General features: G+C 40.5%; 1 protein-coding gene across 1 annotated transcript; it reads right to left on the bottom strand.

Annotated features, from left to right (window-relative positions):
* Window positions 1-1,291: 1,291 nt before the first annotated feature.
* DNAJC8 (DnaJ heat shock protein family (Hsp40) member C8) lies at window positions 1,292-13,379 on the bottom strand. Its single transcript, XM_088140037.1, has 9 exons — window positions 13,232-13,379; window positions 10,460-10,561; window positions 9,550-9,606; window positions 8,149-8,215; window positions 7,845-7,939; window positions 6,605-6,676; window positions 5,276-5,367; window positions 2,989-3,064; window positions 1,292-1,429 (listed from the first exon to the last, which is right to left on the bottom strand). Exons 1-9 carry the CDS (start codon window positions 13,298-13,300, stop codon window positions 1,307-1,309), a joined length of 753 nt encoding a protein of 250 aa, XP_087996163.1. The 5' UTR covers window positions 13,301-13,379; the 3' UTR covers window positions 1,292-1,306.
* Between the last annotated feature and the right edge of the window lie 854 nt (window positions 13,380-14,233).

The following is a 14,233-nucleotide window of genomic DNA, read 5'->3' as shown; positions in this document are numbered from 1 at the left end:
TACAATGGCCAGGCTGAACATATCACATAAACTCATATCATAGATCAAACTCTAATTAAGGTTGTACTTTGTATCTTTGGTTTGTAAAAGATTTACTTACAATAACCTTGTTTCTTTGTGTCATCCATACTCAGATGGGAACTTCTCAGATGGGAATCCTAATTAATCCTCCCTATTCCAGCTTCTGGACACAGAATGGGAGGCTAGAGTGGCCAAAAAGATTGTTCTTGCTATATCTCTGGGACTGAGAATTTATTCGTAGTAAGGAAAGGCTGGTCGGATTGCCCTGGTTTTTATTTTACAAAAGGATTAAAAAAAGACAGCAACCCAGGAAGGTTTACTGCTAGGTCACCACAAAAGCAGCTGGAATACATGCCAAAATGGATATCAACCAATAAATATGTATTGTTCTTAATTTGCTGTGTTGTTTGATGACAGATCAAAGACTAAAAAAGCTTACTTATGGTTAGCATGCGATGTGGTTAAATGTATCATACAAGGTAGCAAATCCAATCTTCTGTATGGTCTCAGTTTAAAGATTGTAATTCATTATGTAAGTTAATGATATGCTGGGACACAGAGAAACCATGTTTCTTTCAACCAGAAAGATGAACTGCAAGTTTCTGGAGTAACTGAGTACTGCCATGAAAAGCTTTTGGGTAAAAATTTATTTTACATAGAGAACATTGCCACTAACTGAATATACAATGCAAGATATTCATTACTTTATTTACAGGTGGGAGAGGACGGTTCTAGTAATCAGGTTGTCTGCTCACCAATCTGCAATCCTGGACCAAAGTTGGAAATTAGAGCCGGGGAAAATATCAGCTCCGTGCAGCTGAACTTGAGAACCCCTGTGAAGCTTAACTAGGCAACTCAATTCTAGGATCCAGACTTCACCACTAGCAAGTGGAAACTGATGAGACAAAAAATGGACTGCTGGATGAGGTGAGCAGGAAGAGCCACCAGGCCCAGTTTCAGTATTTGCCTTAACACTGGATGCTTTCACAAGCTACAGACCTGATGGCAATTTGAACAGCAATACCCTTGAAATACAGAACATTAAATTACAGGGAATACAAGTACATGTGATGGTGGTGCCTTTCTAAGTTAGCCAAGGATTCTAAAAGCAGCAAGAGGTTTGGCCTGGAAATTCAACCATGAACCTCAAGGAAACAAGCAGAGGGTAGAGTATTCTGACCAAGATTCAATCAATCATACTGAAAACAAAGATTCTACTGGAAAAGCAAGGAGGGGCTTAAACATGGCAATACACGAGTGTCCACAGGAGCCTGGAATAGCCAGCTCATTCACGCTGCTCCATCTTCACTTTGGGTGGTCTCAAAAAGGTCCTATTTTTTTTCTCTTTCTTCCCTTTTGTATTTGCCTGGAAGTTCCTCCAGCTGTCCACACGCCCATCCCGACTCTCCTGGATACAAAGATGATGAGCAGGAAAACAGTCAAGAGCAACAATGAGAATACAGCTTTCATTTCCTGTCAATATCTTACAGAAAATGTCTCTGCAAGGAGCACCGACGGCCAGAGGTAGGTGATTGGAGGGGGGCAGGGGGTGTTCAAGTTAAAAGCCCCTAACCTAAATATGCTTCCCCAGAAAAACTAAAACTGTCAGTTCAGCCATAAACATTTAGAAGACCAAGGAATGCTGATAAGATACTAGGAGGCAAGCAGAGCTCCGGGAAAGCAACAGAAAGTAACTCCCTAGAGGGAAACCACTTTCACAGAGTACTGCCTCTTTATTCTTTTGAAACACCATTACCTTTATAGTCCTGCCCCATTACAGTTACAGTCTAATTGCCTCTCTTATCTCACTAAACAGGCATGTGACTTGTTATATTTCAACCAAAGACCTTGCTTTGTATTGAATCACATGCATACTTGAACTTGTGTACATCTATAAAGAGGGACTGTAACCCCTCCCCTCTCCAGGCCTCTCTTTGCCTCCAGTGTTATCAATGAAACCAATCTGTGCTTCGGTGTAATGTATCCTGTCTCTGATTCAAAAGTACCCCTGCTGAGCCACAAATAACATTAGCCACTGAAGAGATGTTATTGTCTATCTTAGTAACAAGCTTGTTGAAAGAAAAATCATGGATCCCTAAAACAAAACTGCTATTTTGACCTTTTGTCTCAAATTGGACAAGTGCCTGAGACAATCATATCCCTTTTGCACTATGCCCATTTTCTCCACTTCTGTTTAAATCAGTCCACCCTTATCAGTTAACTTTATCCTGAAATAACAACTGAGTACCATTAGTTTACAAGCATGCTCTTTGCATATCAGACTTGACAACCGATTTTCTTAACCTTTTCCACAAAAGTTTAGGATACATTAGATCTCCAGTATTTTGTTCAAAATGTTTGATGTGAGCTGGAGATAGCCACTGGGATAGCTGGAGAACCTTGTGTTAAGATTCTTCCATTAAGAACTAACCTGGCACTTCCTACTACTGCTGCTGCAGAAATTGCCAAGCAGTTATACCAAGAGGATCCATGCTGAGTCAAGATGCGTGATTTGGCATTTCTGCCTCAAATGCCACCTCTGCATTGTCCTGTGCTTCTTGGCTTAGTTTCCTCAACCTTATCAGCTTGTGAAAGAAAGGAGTATTGGAACATGGGGGCTGCAATGTAATTTCTGTGAAATTCAGGACCTGCTTCAGCTTTGCATTAGGCTCCTGGACACACCACTTTTCTTTTCTGGGCACACCTTTATCAAACTGGCTTTTGCAATCAGGATGTTTTGTGACTGACTGTGCAAAGGATGAGCAATCCTCACTTCCTAATGTGAGCCTGTAATGCGCACTCATGACTGCAAATGTGCACCTGATCCCCAGGTGTTGGGAACCTCATTCACATAATTCCAAACATTCTACTCAGGCAAAGTGTGATACCTACTACGGAATATATATGCTTTAAAATTAGACTGCTGAAGCCCCAATGGAACCCCAAAAGCTGCACAGCTGTAATTACCTCAAAATTTTTCTGCCACTCTCGCTCACGCTTGGCTTTCTCCTGGGCCTCTATTTCCTCTTCTCTTTGTCTCTTCCTAGAACAGAAGCCCATGGAAGAAAAGTTAGCATTATATTTATTGGACAGGGGAGAAGAGGTAGTGAAGAGATTACAAGTCAATTTCATCTAGTGTTCCTCAATCTGGTGCCTCTGCGTCAGATTAAAACTGTCATGTTGGCTGGCAGATAATGACTTCTTTTAAAGTTTTTTATCCTGTCTTTATTATTTTTATAAATAACTCAAGGCAGCGAACAAACCTAATACTTCCTCTTCCTCCTATTTTCCCCACAGTAACAACCCTGTGGGGTGAGTTGGACTGAGAGAGAGTGACTGTCCCAAAGTCACTCAGCCGGGTTTCATGCCTTAAGGCAGGACTAGAATTCAGAGTCTCCTGGATTCTAGTCTGGTGCCTTAATCACTAGACCAAACTGGCTTTTTGGGCTTCTATAGCTGGTTTTGGCCAAAGAAGACAGGATGAACTAAAATTCTTAGTTCATAAAAAAGCATAAAATAAAACTGTAGGCACTGAAACCAAGAACTCTCTCCTTCCAGGGCTATCAAGACACAGATCACCCCCTGGAGCCAATATTTAGGCACTGCAACGTGAGCACATCTAATAAGAGCATTTTCCTCCTCTTCAATCTCTCTCTCATCTTTTATTACTATATTTTTCAACAGATACCCATGGTGTAAAAATAGAGGAAACCATAATTCAATATACATTTTCAAGCTCCTGTTCAGTGGCCTGCAAAGAAAGTTTCTAATCCCTAAAGGAACTTACATTACACAAATGAAAGAGTCTTATGGCACCTTAAGCCTCAGTAAATTTCTTAAGACAGCTTGCACACAGTAATGTATAGGAAAGGAATCTGTAAAGAGCATTACCAAATCACCATAACATGCAGGAGACACAATACTGTAGATCAGCGTTTCTCAACCTTGGCAACTTTAAGCTGTGTGGACTTCAACTTCCAGAATCCCCTAGCCAGCATGTTGGCTAGGGGATTCTGGGAGTTGAAGTCCACACAGCTTAAAGTTGCCAAGGTTGAGAAACACTACTGTAGACAAACCTGCCAGAGATAGAATCTATACAACTATAGTCATCACTCACAATATGTCAGCAATAGGTGATCACAATCTTTGTATTACACAAGAAAGCTGGCAATACTGTGCTATTGACTATTACTCTTACTGTAAATGGTCACTTTGCTCATCTTGAATTTTATAGCTATTTGACCCCACTGCTTGCCATTTCTAACAGATGCTGGGAAGTGAGTACAGGTAGTCCTCAGGTTACAATTGTAATTGGGACTGAAATTTCCATCACTAAACAATGCAGTCATAAAGCACAATGTCATGTGACTGCATTGCTTAGTGACAGCAATCCCGGTTGCTGTCGTTAACCAAATCCCACCTGGTCATTAGGCAAGGACCCACCCCAATCCAAGCCATTCCTGGCTTGGTCCCTCCCAGCCCCAAGCCTTGGTAAGGGACTGCCTCCTCTTCAACTCCCCCCCCACCTATCTCCCCCCCCATCTCTGCCCTTTTGGCTGCCCTGCACTCCGCTTGCCCTATTGCCCAAGCTGACCTTCGCCTTCTTCCCAAAGCTGTGTGTGCCTTTGTCCAAATCGCGTACAACCCTTAACAATTTTGAAAGCCTCAGGAGAAGGCCACACACAGCCTTGGGAGAAGACCTCAAGAAAGGCCAAGCTGGATATGCCTCATTAGCAGTGGGAGGAAGAAGACAGCGAAGGTCAGCTAGGGCAGGCAAGGCCAGTGGATTACAGGATGGCCAAAAGGGCTGCAACTGCTGTAACTTTGGGGACTGGGTGTAACTACCATTCATTCAGTGCTGCCATAACTTTGGTTGCTGAATGAATGGTTGTAAAGCAAGGACTACCTGTACATAGCTTGTTTGTAAATGCATCATGACATACCTCTAAAAAAGTGGCCTCTAATTTGCATGACTTTATTACACTATTATAGTAATGGAACACATGTAGTTCCTTTAAAGTACAGCAAGCTTAAACACAGCTAACACCAAGGAATCTCTTTCAGAATTACTGACAGATAATTCACTGCAGATTTTTGTTTTAGCATAATGAAATATCCTTGATAAAATAAGAATCCTACAGTATTTAAGTATTCTTCTGTCACTGTCAATAATCAAGCTTTTTTTTATGTACACCAGAGCCTGTAACCACACAGTTCTCAATACAGGCCACAAGAATCCAGCACTGTTTCCTACCTTTCATGCATTTCCTTTGCTTCCCTTTCTTTCCTTTTAATTTCAAGCTCTGCGAAGAGTTTCATTGTCTGTTTGTACACTGCCTGCTTGAACTGTAAGAAACAGAGATTCAGCACCTATGTTGAGGCTCAGTTACAGTTCAATATAACTTAATTCTGGGCCTAAATAAATAGAAAACAACCAGCTCTCTTGCTAGAACACATCACAATAAACTAACACCAATCCAGAGGCTGGGCTTGAAGTTGTTTACTAGATGTAGTCAAACTGCCATGAACCACACGCAGCAACTGGGAATCATTAGAACAATATCTAAGTACCACAGATCTGCCCTTATGGTACACCTGCCACCAACCATCATATCACTAGCACATTCCAGAACAATCCTACAAATATTTATACAAAATGTATAAATATTTGTAGGATTGTTATTAAAGTTATTAAGAATACAAACTTGTTCCAGTTTGGCACTGATAACTAAGTCTGTAATCAAACATAATAAAATCTTATCAAACAACAATAAGCAAGCAATGAAGAATGCAAGAGAGGGGAAGTAACAAATATATTTATGGATCTGGAATTAAACCAAAATGGTCCAGGCTATTTCTATTTTAAAATACACTATCTTTAGAAGCCCAGCATAAATAATCTCAGGAAGCTTTGGGCCCCCAGCAGACTGAAAGGGCCCACCACCGAATCCTGTCTTAAATGTTCCTTCAATTCCTCCCCCATCAACACCTGAATAACAAACAGCTGGATCTGAATAAGCAAGTATAATGAAAATTTGCAATGCACCAGAATTTTGGGCACTAGTTTCCATCAATTGCTGTGTTCCACAGTATCCCTTATTAGAACTGCTCTAGAGTATTGTGATAAATGTAAAAGCCCCTTTTGAGTATTCGTGAAAATGCTGCTGCTGCTGCTGCCATCTACCAACTGATAAGCCTACGGAGGTGTTCACTACAGTAAGAAGGGGCCTCAAAATCTGGTGCCAATCCTAAAATAGACCATAACAAAGTTAGAATCCTTTGCAAGGCAAGGCTTTTTCATTTAGGATGCTGAAGCTTACTGCAGTATTTAGTGATACAAGAAGCTTTGGGGAACAAAGGTGTTTAGAATCTCTTCCCCTAGCCACAACATGCAATTCTTATGTGAAGTAATCCCTGAACTGGAACAGGGTGCCCAAGCAGCCAGAATGAGGCCAAGGACATGAAGAGGTGATGGTCTACTTTCCAAGACCTGATATTAATTGATCCCAAACTATAAACAAAAGAAAGTATTGCCTTGGGCCGGATGCATTTCATCCCTGGAAGTATGTACTGGCCAACTTACTACTTGTGGATCATCTTCTTCTATATTGGTTGACTTGCCTTCTTTCTTCAACTGTTTCTTTTTCTCCTTTGCCTAAAAAAGGTTTCACAGATAAGGAACACAGAAACTACATAGCATGTGAGAGCTTCACTGTACTGTGCAGCCTCTTGCTGATCGTGTGGCTCATTCTAACAGCAAAAGGGTCAGTCAACACACTGCTGTCATAGGCAATAAATACAATTTTTTGCTAGTCTATTTACTTGTCAGGGTCTGGATGCCCGTAGAAAGAAAGGGATATCGTACATGATCACTGTTCCAGTACTATAAGAAAAAAAGTTTCTCAGTGGAACTTAATTCTAACCAGATGTGTATGTTGCTATCTGTGAACAGTAGTAACTACTCCTACTGTCATACATAAATTCATACCTACATACATATGATGTAAGTATGCAACTTGAGACCTGAAGTAAAAAAGCTTCAAGTTCTAAGCCAGCTAATTTCTCATATATTTATTTACAAAGTCCATTGTGCGGTTATTCAATACTCTGTGACAGTTTTAACCCACTCCTCCACCTATAAGGACATCTTTGGATTACTGGAGACTTGGGAAAATAATGAAGAATTCTACCACAGTGTAACATCGGTTGCCATTCTTCACAAACTCAAAAGGGATGTAACAAAGCAGCACTAGAAGACTAACAGCTTTATTGCTTCCACGCGAATAGCAAGAAAGTGAACAATGTTGGCAAGTTACTTTTCTGCCGGAAACAACAACAAAAAAATATATGCAAACTAAACTGAAGCTACAGAGATATACATATTTAAGCAACTTCCAAGATTAATATTTTGCATGAAATATATTAGAACTCTGAAAACACATTTATTTTCCTCAACGTTCCCAGCTCCATTTCTTTCTAGCAGAATTTCAAGAGAAAGCTTTAAGTAAGTTTACATTATTAGACCAATTACATTATTAATCCTTCAGATATTCTTCCAGTCTAAATTCACCGAATTCTAAAAGCAGATTAGAGTGTTAGAAGCAGATACTAACATTCACAACACATTCTTTGCAATATGCAGTTCTCTTTATAGTCACAGTTAATCTTCATCAAAGTCACGGTGCAATAAAATATAGGTAAGCTGTGCTATAATTTGAACACATATAATTCTTAGTCTAAGCAATACTGCAGATAGATGCCAACTGCAATAGCTCACACCTCTCCTCTTGGAACACAGGCTGGCTGCCACATGTGATACTTACAATATGCTCCACATATTCCTTTCCAGCCTGTATCACGTCCAAGGCTCTCTTCTTTTGCTCCTGGTCCAGCAACAATTTGTATGCTTTGTCGACAGCTGACAAACCAAACATTTCTATCAGCACATTCATATAACTTGACAAATCTACACTACTAGAGAAAACATACAGACATATTTGTTTTTAGGGATCTAGCAAAAAGGCAATATGCATTTATCTATTCATGCTAACATCAGAATTACCTATTACCTATTAGATGCACTGCTAATGCCTGAAATCTTGAACACAGAAAAAAACAGGGAAGTACCTTCAAATGCCTTTTGTGCTCTTTCAGGATCATCTTGGTTTTTGTCAGGATGGACCAGTATAGATAACTGTATAATATAATTAGAGAACATAGACTTGTAACAAAATATATGGGATTACCACATAAATTAAGCCTTCTCTGCACAGTTATAATAAACAAACATTCCTAGTTAGCTACTTCTCTCTGGGACAAGACCTTCCCTAGATTCCCAGCCTAACTGGTCATTAAACCCAGTTTCTTTAACACTACGTATCTAGGGAAGGATAGCAAGTGTTTTTCAGAGATACTGACATATACTAATTTCTTGAAGGATGTCAATGTTTTGGTCTTCTATGTAAGTTATTCAATATTATAATACTGAATATCCTAAGAGTCACTTTATTCATTAAACATTTTAAACTGATAAAAACATAGTGATAAAAAACACAAATCTATACAGTGTATTTAGGTGCTCATATTTGTGATTTCAGTGTAAAAGATCCAAATTTAAAGACACAAGTTTCCATACTGCATAGCTGGGAAGGAAATGTCAACAAAACAAAGCAAATTTCTCCAGAAAGCCATCAGAACAGAACTGCTAAATATTTGGGAAATGAAATGGGGAGAAGAGGGGCCAGTTTGAATATTTATTTATCTATTTATAGGCCACTCCAATTGGTTGCTACTCTGGGCATCTTAGAAAATACACTGTAAAAATGCAACAGAAACAAACGAAACCACCCCATCATAGTTAGCAAACATAATTATCTAACAAGTCTGATGAATAATATTTTTTGGTCTCCTCTTTTATTATATGCCTGATGCATATCTATCTAACCTTCTACCTCTTCATGCTGCAATGACTGCTGAATGATCTTTCAAAGCAATGAAACAATGCAATCCCTCAAATTAGAGCAATTTGGGGTTATCTCTAAACACATGAATCTTTATCTAGCATTACAAAGCAGTTTTTCTAAGCACTTTACAACAATTCCCTATTACTGTTTCCATATCCTGAAGCTGGGAAATGGGCTTCACATTTTACATTAACCACAGTTTGCTTTACCAGGGGTTGATGAAAAGCTACAATTGGATGGGTTCACATATGTTACACTTAACCAAACAAATCTAGATAACTAGCCTAAGGCTATCTGGATGTCTCACAGCAGAAATGAGGTCTGAATTATGGACTGTCAGTTCAGTTCATTCACTTTGCTCAGTCCATTACAGCTTGTCCACTTGTACCTCCAGAGGACTCAGTAACTAAAAAATGAAACTAAACTTAATTAGCATGCAGTGTATCTTCAATGAAACAGTAAGCTGCTGTTCTCAAGTAAATTTCTTGATCCCTACAACTGCCAAGATGGTCTCCTCCAAGCTTCTTCATATTATTAAATTAGCAAAATTGTGGAAGCCACATACCTGACGGAATCTTTTCTTTATTTCTTCATCAGTGACTTCAGGATCCAACTGCAGTACCTGGAAAAGTCCAAAAGTGACTTTTTTTGATAATGTCTTAGAAAACACATGAAACAGCACTATTCATGAAATGAGTTATCTCCAAGCTCCAGAAACTTCAAGACCAGCAAGAAAGTATAAAACCAAAATCCTTCAGTAGGGAAATTCTTCAGGGAGTAATCTCAGAAACCACCCAGCAACGATTGGGCATGCTTGGTGGCCATGGAATCCTGAGGGGAAAATGGAAAGCTGGCAAAAAGGGTAAAGGACTGGAGAACATGGCTACTTGGCACTCTGAAGAGTAGCATTTTTTACTGCCACTCTTTGTTACAGTTCCATGTGTACTTCCAGCAGACTCAGTGACCAAAAAATAACTAGTGATTCATCAAGACACAACATACAAAGGAGTGTATGAATTGAAATAGGTGGGTTGAACTCTTATTCTGCTGCAGGATGTACTCTAAATCTAGAGTGAATGCTTAAATAACTAGGTTTGCTTCTTGCTAGTTCACTGATTCAGTTCTAAAGGAGACCAAGATTCTCGCTGTTCATGGTATAAAAGAACAACCAGTAAACCTTAGATTCAAAAAGAAAATGTTGTATGATTCACACATACTTTAAAGAAATGATCCACTATGAAAGTAAGCAAGCAAGCAACAGATGCCAATAAGGGGGTATAAATATAAAAGTAATGTTTACCACAAGTGAATTTTATGTCACAAGCAAATAATTAATTGTGTGCAAAACCAAATGGTACATATCCAGAATGTTCCAGAAATGGATCATACTAGTTTGCTTATCTCTTGTCAATAACTGCATCTATACAGAACTGCAGTGATAGGACAATGAATAAAGAAAACAGATTCAGACATACCTCAAAGGGATTCAGATTAAAATAGGAGGACCCAGGCCTAGTAAGCCTTTCAATCTGATTTTTTGATGTTAAAACAGAATCTCGCTTTTCAATTTGCTTTACCTGTAGAAATTAGCACATTGTTAATAATCAGAACTGCACTATAATTATCAAACCACATGATGATACAACCAGTTAAAAGTAATTATCTTCAGACACTAGCAGGAAAGACTAGAATATAACTATTTCTACCATTTATTGGTCCCATGAAACTGCTCTGCAAATTCTGCAAAATGTTGCCAGCATTTCTACAATACACTAACTGAATCTGGTGTAGCATGTTCTACAAACTCAGAAACTCAATTTCGTACAAGTGAGGAGGGGACTATTTCAACCACCCAAATATTCAGGGAAAACCATTAATTACCCAATCCAGACAGGGCATGTTATTTGAACCTAGAACAGAGAGTTAACTTTCCCTTCTGGAACAGGAAGATGGAGAGAGGAGCCTGGAGTGGCTCCACAAAATTTGGGCTACTCCAGGCACTCTCCTTTTTTCCCCCCTCCCTGCTGAAATGAAGTGGAAGTGGCCAGTCCTGACAACAGCCCATATCCTGTGATCAAACCATCACAATGTGCTTAAGTATTTTTAGCTGTAAAAAAGTAAGAATCAGGAGTTGTCAACTGCTGGGAGGCTGGGATAACAGCCATGATGGCTGCCACCTATCTCATTAGATAGTTGCTATTTTTGATCATCATCTACTGGGTAGGAGCAGCAGAAGATGTAAACATATCTAGTCTATGGGTAAAATTGCTTGCATTCACAGCCATGCAAGCTCTGTGCATTCTGCTCTCTTTCTTTGGTTTCTGTAATCCAAGGATGAAGACAAACTACACAGAATACCAATACCTACATATAACTCTTTGCTTCTTTCAAATGTTTGATTTTACATCTTACATAAGATGTGAAATTAAAATGTTTGGTTAGTTTGTACTTCAGCATGTTGTGCAAACCCAGATAATTGAGTTAATCCAGAAAGCCACAGTTAATTATAACAATATGTTGTATGAAGTGAGCCAAAGTCAACTAGATTAAGACAGGACTGTGACAATAAATACCTAAGTCAGCATGGGAAAGTGCTGGGAATAATAGGAGCTATTACTGAATACATTTGGAAGACAATGTGTTAGGGAAGACTATGATATACACTTCATTGAGGGCAAGCCCCAACTGAATTAAATGTGCTGAATAAACATAAAATTACATCACTTAAAATCTGTCTAATTACATTAATTTCAATTTATTTCATATTTGAACAGGGATGCCATTATCTATGCCAGGGAATCACTAGATGGCAGCAGAGAGACATAAGCTAACTCTTTGCTATCACCTAATGGTGTCCAAACCCAGATTTGGTAACTGTACATGCAACAAGATAAAAAATGTTGGTATTGCAATTGCGGCCTTTTCCCTCTTCTGAAGTTCTCTAAGAGGCAGTGCTGATTGAACTTGGTATAATGCTTGTACTAATACAAATCATCACAAACAAAATAGGGCAAAATGTAATAGCTAAGTAGATTTACATTTAGCCTCATACACATATTCCGAGATTTGAAAACCCACCATTTTCACTCAATGGGAAGATATCTCAAAAGCAAACCGCCTGGACACTGTTCTCTTAATAGGTATAAGAGTCAATGAACTGGTCAGGTTAAGAGCCAATTACAATGAAATCCCAAAGTTGTACTACCAATCATCTGAGTTCTGATTTGAAAGAAAAACTGAACAAAAGCCAGCACAAAGGGATGTGGAGAGGTCAGCAGAAAACCCAAAAGCAAGAGGTGAAGAAGCAGGGAGATCAAGACCAAAACCTTGGAGGAAAGGAGTTGAAATTATTAGGCGGTTGGGAAGCCAGTGTAAATATTGGAGTCTGAGCATAGCCCATAGTGGTTTGGGCCAAAGTCCTGAAGATACAGCAGAGTGCCCAGGTGACTGCGGGGTACATGTTGACATGTGTCATCACATAAATGATGTGACTTACATACTTCTGCCAAACTTCATCTCTTTGCACAATGACCTTATTTTGATGTCATTTTGACTTGTTACAGCCACTGTTGGCAGAGGGAGTGAGGAAAGGAGCCTATCTTTGCATTTCTGTGCGGAACAACTCTTCTTTATCAAGAACCCTGAGTTTCTCTGGGGGGGGAATACTAACTAGGAAAAAGAACAGGGATTAGAACAAAACCTGTGGCTCCAAGAATTTGATGGAAAATCAAGCCTCTGTCCCTCTCCTCCACTCAAGCAGTGGGACTCCCCAATCTTCTTGCCCTTTCTCGTTTTCTAGCTAACTTTCCGTTAATAGGCTACATGCCACCTACACCCACTGCAAGGGTCGGCCCCCGAGCGCCCTTCAGCCTGCAGCTCCCATCAGCTCCAGCCAGAGTAACGAATGGTGACGGGTGGCAGGAAGGCAAAACACCCGAAAGGCGACAAGTTAGCTTGTTCGGGCCCGGCAGATTCCCCGCCTCCCACTAGAAGCCAAGAAAAGCTCCTCCAGCCAGCACGTCCTCCCGCAGGTCAGGTCCCGCAGGTCAACGCTTCTCCCACCCCCTCAATCCAAAGGAACCGAAAAGGCCGGCATCTTCAAACCGGGCCGAAGGGGGAGGCCCAGCCGGGCTGAAAGAAACCACTACAGCCCCAGCCACGAGTCCTGTGATCCGGGACAGGCCGAGGCGGGCCAGGAGAAAAAGGCATCCCTTCGCGCTACGGGGACGGGGACGGGCTCGCGATACCTCCGTGTAGAAGGTGAGAAACGCCTCCTCAGCCGCGCCGTCCGCCTCTCGCTCGCCCGGAGCCGCCATTTCTGGTACCACGTGACCCGCCGCGCGCCCTTTCCACCTGACCAGGACCGACTCCGAACGGGCACCGGCACGTGACCCACAACGTCTGCCTTTCCGGCGGGGAGAGTGAGGAGCCCAAGGCGGGTCTTAAAGGGCCAGTGCGCCGAGGTCAGGATGCATCTGGCCCAGCTCCATTTTCTGTGGTTCTACCCCATCCTCTCAGGCACAACAAAACAATTTTCTGATTTATTTTTCATTGCTTTTTGGAAAAAGGAATGTTTTCTACAAGGACTTATAGTCAGTTCCCTTCTTTCATTTTATCCTCTGCACCAGTGTTTCTCAACCTCATCAACTTTAAGCTGTGTGGACTTCAATTCCCAGAATTCCTCAGCCAGCATGCTGGCTGGGAAATTCTGGGAGTTGAAGTCCACATAGCTTAAAGTTGCTGAGGTTAAGAAATACTGCTCTGCACAATCCTGTAGAGTAGAGTAAGGCAGAGGTCAGTCTTAATCTGTGTTGACTTCAACTCCCAGAATTTAAAAATTTTAAATGTATAGTTTCTCACTATAATCGTCACTACAAACATTTTCAGTCTGCATTTTGCAGTCAAAACGGTGGTTTGTACAGTGCTCCTGCGGTATGACTGGAAACACGTTAGGCGTGTATTGACAGGAACAGGATCGACTTGCTAACAAAAAGACACCATCTGGCAAGCAGACCGCACAATCCTACATTTATTTATTTCTAACGGATGGAGAAAAATCTTTATCTTCGTTCAAAAAGCTCGGAAAGATTAAGATCCCCTAATGGGGAAAGAAAAAAAAAAACTCATTCACCTCTATTGGAAAATACTCATAGCTACTGATTAGTAAGTCTACAAGCTTACATTCTTCGATATTTGGATACAAAGTATCTTACATAAATTCCCACCCTTCTGGTTAACCCTGCACGTGT

This window comes from Python bivittatus, unplaced genomic scaffold, assembly GCF_059951505.1.
Source record: "Python bivittatus isolate LINGU-HERP-01145 unplaced genomic scaffold, Pbiv_v1 ctg000310_np1212, whole genome shotgun sequence".
NCBI lineage: Eukaryota > Metazoa > Chordata > Lepidosauria > Squamata > Pythonidae > Python > Python bivittatus.
The sequence above is the reverse complement of the archived record's forward strand: the minus strand, read 5'-3'. Positions and strand labels throughout refer to the sequence as shown.